Source organism: Pristis pectinata, chromosome 19 (genome assembly GCF_009764475.1).
Source record: "Pristis pectinata isolate sPriPec2 chromosome 19, sPriPec2.1.pri, whole genome shotgun sequence".
NCBI lineage: Eukaryota > Metazoa > Chordata > Chondrichthyes > Rhinopristiformes > Pristidae > Pristis > Pristis pectinata.
In genome coordinates, this window is record NC_067423.1 from 3,888,388 (window position 1) to 3,894,387 (window position 6,000).

At 44.4% G+C, this 6,000-nt stretch overlaps 1 protein-coding gene across 13 annotated transcripts in view; it reads left to right on the forward strand.

The window, feature by feature from the left end:
- Window positions 1–5,623, forward strand: part of frmd4a (FERM domain containing 4A) — a 562,285-nt gene extending 556,662 nt beyond the window's left edge. For all 13 annotated transcript variants that reach the window (XM_052034015.1, XM_052034013.1, XM_052034024.1 and 10 more), the window contains one exon: window positions 4,965–5,623. Coding sequence is in view for 12 of the 13 variants with exons in the window: in XM_052034013.1 (XP_051889973.1) it covers window positions 4,965–5,067 (103 nt within the window). In the remaining variant the exon portion in view is untranslated. The remainder of the gene's footprint in view (window positions 1–4,964) is intronic.
- The last annotated feature ends 377 nt before the right edge of the window (window positions 5,624–6,000 follow it).

Sequence of the window (6,000 nt, forward strand, 5' to 3'; positions counted from 1 at the left end):
GAAGGTTTCTGTGCTGTATAACTGTATCAGAGGCTTTATGCTCCTAGCCCCTCCAAAGGTTTTGGAACAAATGTTTGCAGTGTGGTGTTATGGGGACAGTTCTGAACCCACTGCTTGGAGTGTCATCAGAATGATACCTGGACTCTGAAGTTACAGAGAGAGGTGACACAGCGTGATTGGGGAGGTAGGGGTCAGAGTCTACACATTCAGTTGGGAAACACACCAGCACACTGAGAGAAGGAGGAATTCGGAAACCCACAAACAATTACGATTCCGCATCGGTTGTTCATTTTAAATTTGAGACTGAGAGCTGGTTGCTAAACAAAGGATATGAAGTTATTTTGGGGAAAAGGTAGGCCTATGAAGTTGGGCCATAAATCAGCCATTGAACGTCAGAACAGGCTCGAGGGGCTAAATGGTAAATTGGTTTATTATTGTCACTTGTACCGAGGTACAGTGAAAAACTTTGTTCTGCATGCCATCCATACAGATCAATTCATTACAACAGTGCATTGAGGTAGTACAAGGGAAAACAGTAACAGAGTGCAGAATAAAGTGTTACAGCTACAGAGAAAGTGCAGTGCAGGCAGACAATAAGGTGCAAGGTTATAACGAGGTAGATTGTGAGGTCAAGAATCCATCTTGTACTAGGGAATCGTTCAGTAGTCTTATAACAGCGGGATAGAAACTGTCCTTGAGCCTGGTGGTACGTGCTTTCAGGCTTTTGTATCTTCTGCCTGGTGGGAGGGGGAGGGGAGTGGCCTCCTGTTCTTACAGTTTGCTTTTTTAGCAGTTGATGTTTCGCTCAGACATTTGTTCTGCTGTTTGAGTTTTCTCCACACAAAAGTGGGTATGTCGACAATGATGTTAACACTGATGCTTTTTGTAATAATCAGTGTCTGAAGCCAAGCAGCTTGGGGACTGTGTAACCCAACAAGAAACCAGAATGTAAGGGAAAGAGAGAAAATTGAAATAAAAACAGAAGATGCTGGGAATACTCAGCAGGTCAGGAGCGTCTGTGGAGAGAGAAATCGTTAAAGTTTCAGATTGATGGCTTTTCACCAGAACTGGAATTGTTAGAAAACAGGTGCGTTTTTATTTCCAGAAACAGAGAAAGGAGGGAGAGAACAAAAGGGGATATCTGTTGCAGAGCGACAGCGGGAGATGTGCTGGTGCTCACTGAGGGTGGGAAAGACACGTTAATCCCAGCTGATCTGTCTGGAGGAGGAGTAGATTGGTATTGGTTTATTATTGTCACTTGAAAAGCTTGTCGAACAAACCGTTTGTACAGGTCAATTCATTACACAGTGCAGTTACTTTGAGTTAGTACAGAGTGCATTGATGTAGTACAGGTGAAAACAATAACAGTGCAGAGTAAAGTGTCACAGCTACAGAGAAAGTGCAGTGCAATAGGGTGCAAGGTCAGGTAGATCGTGAGGTCATAGTCCATCTCACTGTATAAGGGAACCATTCAATAGTCTTATCACAGTGGGGTAGAAGCTGTCCTTAAGTCTGGTGGTACGTGCCCTCAGGCTCCTGTACCTTCTACCCAATGGAAGAGGAGAGAAGAGAGAATGTCCCAGGTGGGTGGGGTCTTAGATGGAAGGAGCTGAGGGAGGAGAGAGGGACACAAGTGCTTGAGCTGTGGGATACAGAACACGACAGTTGCTGTAAATCTGAAATTAAAGAGGGTATTGGAAATACTCAATACGTCATCCAGCATCTGTGGAGAATGGAACAGAGCCAACACTACAGGTCAGTCTTCCATCAGATACCGTTTCTCGCTCCACAGATGCTGCTTCATCTCCCATGTATTTTCGAGAATTTTCTGCTTAATTACTGTCTTTTTGAAAGAATTGGAACCTGGTGTGTAGGTGAGTGGCAGGACCTGGGGAGAGGATGAAATGGGGTTGATGTAAATGGTGTGCTTGCTAGTGCAGACTTGATGGGCCGAACAACCTGTTTCACACATGACTCAATGACTGTATGAAACATCCTGAAGGTGCTATGACAAGGTAGATTGAGGAGAGGCTGTTCCCATTGGTGACAGATCGAGGACCAGGGGACTTGGGTTTAAGTGATGGTCAAAAGAAGTCTTACACAAAGAGTAAAGATCCAGGGTTCGAACCTGACCTCGGGCGCTGTCTGTGTGGAGTTTGCACGTTCCCCCTGTGTCTGTGTGGGTTTGCCTCGGGTGCTCCGGTTTCCTCCCACATCCCAACGACGTGCGGGGTTGGTGGGTTAATTGGCCGCTGTAAATTGTCCTGCGTGTGTGGGTGAGAGGTGGGATCTGGAGGGAGTTGATGGGAATGTGGGGGGAATAAAATGGGATTAATGGAAGAACGGTTCAAGTGGAAGGTTGATGGACCGCAGGGCCTGCTTCCGTGCTGTATAACTCCATCTGGAACACACTTCCCGTGAGGGTGTTGGAAACAAAATTAGTCAGCCCTTGAAGGGGAATTGGACAGGCACTTGGGAGAGAATAATTTGTCAAATTGTGGATAGAGAACAAGGCTGTGGGACTGACAGGATTGCTGTACAAGGAGCTAGCATGCACAAGATGGGCTGAATAACAGTCGTGCCGTAACATATCGGTGCCTCTAAGCTGTTCCTTTGTAGCAAACAGTTTTCTTTCTTAGGAATTAGGAATTGGTTTATTATTGTCACTTGTACGAGGTACAGTGAAAAATTTGTCCTGCATACCGATCATACAGATCATTTCTTACATCAGTGCATTGAGGTAGTACAGGGTAAAACAATATCAGAATGCAGAACAAAGTGTTACAGTTACAGAGAAAGTGCAGTGCAGGCAGACAATAAGGTGCAAGGTCATAACGAGGTACATTGTGAGGTCAAAAGTCCATCTAATCGTACTAGGGGACCGTTCAATAGTCTTATAACAGCGGGATAGAAGCTGTCCTTGAGCCTGGTGGTACGTGCTTTCAGGTTTTTGTATCTTCTTCCCAATGGGAGGGAGGAGAAGAGAGAAAGTCCGGGGTGGGTGTGTTCTTGATTATGTTGTCTGCTTTACCAAGGCAGCGAGAAGTGTAGACAGAGTCCATGGAGGGGAGGCTGGTTTCCGTGATGCTCTGGGCTGTGTCCACAACTCTCTGCAGTTTCTTGCGGTCCCTGGCAGAGCAGTTGCCGCTACCAAGCCGTGTATGCATCCAGATAGGATGCATATCTAAGTTTACCTTTGTAGCAAACAGTTTTCTTTCTTCAAACAAAGTAGAAAGCAGCGTAGTTTATCCAAAATATGAATAACTTTTTATTCATTCATAGAAACATCACTGGCAGTGCCAGCATATATTGCCCATCCCTAATTACCCCTGAGGTTTGAAGATTCAACCACATTGGTGATCTTGGAGTCAGATGGGGCAAGCAGATTTCCTCCCCAAATTAGATGGGATTTCAAAACAATTGGTAGTTTCATGGCTGATGTCTCTGTGACTAAATCCCAGATTGATACGATTACTCAAAGGTAAATTCTCCATCTGCCTCAGTTGGATTTGAACCCATCTCTCTATGTCAGTGGTCCAGATTTCTGGCTGGCAGTGGAGTGAACTAATCACTACACTCCCCTTATCCTGTGCTGCTACAGTTAGACAAACAGACACAACATAACTAGCATCACTGATGCTACTGAGGTGGTGGCAGGTACAAATTGGTAAATTGGTTTATTATTGTCACGTGTACTGAGGTCCAGTGAAAAACTTTGTTTTGCGTGCCATCCATACAGATCATTTCATCACATCAGTGCATTGAGGTAGTACTAGGAAAAGCAATAACAGAATGCAGAATATCGTGTTACAGCAACAGAGAAAGTGCAGTGCAGGCAGACAATAAGGTGCAAGGCCATAACGAGGTAGATTGTTGAGGTCAAGAATCCATTTTATCGTACAAGGGACCATTCAATAGTCTTATAACGACAGGATAGAAGCTGTCCTTGAGCCTGGTGGTACATGGTAAGAGCAGTTACCATACCAAAGTCAAAGTCAAGTTTATTGTCAGATGCACAAGTCCACATGTGCACAGGTGCAATGAAAAACTTACTTGCAGCAGCATCACGGGCACAGAGCATCAGATAAGCAACATTCACAAGAAAAGCATGAATTAAACAAATTATACACAATTTTTACAAGAAAGAACACAATTAGAACAAAAAAAACTAAGAAAACAAAGTCCATTTAAGTGCAAAGTGAGCAAAGTGGTCATAGTGTTGCTAGTAGGATAAAAACAATAACAGAATACAGAATAAAGTGTCACAGCTACAGGGAAGTGCTAGTGCAGGTAGACAATAAGTGCAAGGTCATAACAAGGTAGATTGTGAGGTTAAGAGTCCACCCTAATATATAAGGGAACGTTCAATAGTCTTATCACAGTGGGATAGAAGATGTCCTTGAGCCTGGTGGTACGTGCCCTCAGGCTCCTGTATCTTCTGCCTGATGGGAGAGGGGAGGAGAGAATGACCCGGGTGGGTGGGGTCTTTGATTATGTTGGCTGCTTCACCAAGGTAGCAAGAGGCATAGACAGAGTCCACAGAGGGGAGGCTGGTTTCTGTGATGTGCTGAGCTGTGTCCACAACTCTCTGCAGTTTATTGCGGTCCTGGGCAGAGCAGTTGCCGTACCAAGCCGTGATGCATCCAGATAGGATGCTTTCTATGCTGAATCAATAAAAGTCGGTGAGTGTCCAAGAGGACATGACAAGTTCTTCAGCCTCCTGAGGAAGTAGAGGCGCTGGTGAGCTTTCTTGGCCGTGGCATCTCCGTGGTTGACCAGGGCCATCTTGGTCAGCATGGACGAGTTGGGCCAAAGGGCCTGTTTCCATGCTGTGTGACTGATAGAGTCACTAGAGTGATACTCTAGTGAAGTATACTTTAATAATGTGCGACTTTGCATGGACAGTGAGGGTTTGCTAAATATTTAACGATGGGTTTGGCTGACTCTGGTGTTCTTTTCTTTCAGGCCTACCAGGACACTTGCTACATGGACAGGTCCCTCTATTCAGAATTAGCAGACGTCCAGTGGTATGGAAGCGACAGTGCTAAACCTGGAACTCTAGTCTGACCAATGACCTCAGCTCAAAGTTCAAGTGTCGAGCCCATCCACTGTCCTTTGTCACTGCCTTACTCTATGCACAGCTAGGGACCAGCAAACCCAGCTCCAAGCACATTCACAAAGGAAATCAACGAGCTAAGCTAAAGTGAATCCTCATTAAAGTACCACAACTGTGCTCTCTCTCTCTCTCTGTCTGTCTCTCAGGTAACCACTGGTCAAGAATTAAAAGGTTTTTTACAGTTTGAAGTCAGATTGCAGATCATACACACCAGATCTCCCATCATGAAGCCTGTGTATGACTTTTGTTTCGATCTCTGGTGGGAAAATAATGCCGAAAGTTTAATAACAAAATGCTTAAGAATTTTAATGGAGCTTAATGTTTACTTGAATTTTACCAAAGACCAACTTTAAGCTGAAGAGAACAAATTGGACAGACGTTGTCCATTGGTTACCTGTTAAGTAAACAAGTGGGCAAATATCGAACACTGGTTACGGTCATCTGCCCAACTGGAACAGAGGCAGCTAAGCAGCAGCAAGTACAAGGTTCGATTTCCCAGCACTATTTCACACCCAGTGACAGAAGATGAATTTGACCCCAGTACGTTGCCAATGGTGTCACATTGATGATTCTGACAGACCCTGTGAACTATCTAAAAGATGCATTCTTCATGTTAACAAGTGCCAGGGTTGTAGGAAAAACCTTTCCTCTAGTTAACCAACACTGTTATAAAATGTATTCATGGATGGCCCACATGGAGACTGTATGAGCCGTCACTGATGCATAGAAATATGATCAATGGGAGATAAAGCACACATAATCTGTATATTTCTGAATTGGGAGAAAATTTGATATTTATGGTACAATATCAGTCCCAATTCAAGATGAAAATCATCTTACCAGTCACACATTCTCTTCAAAGACTTTAGCTGATTTAGGGGAAG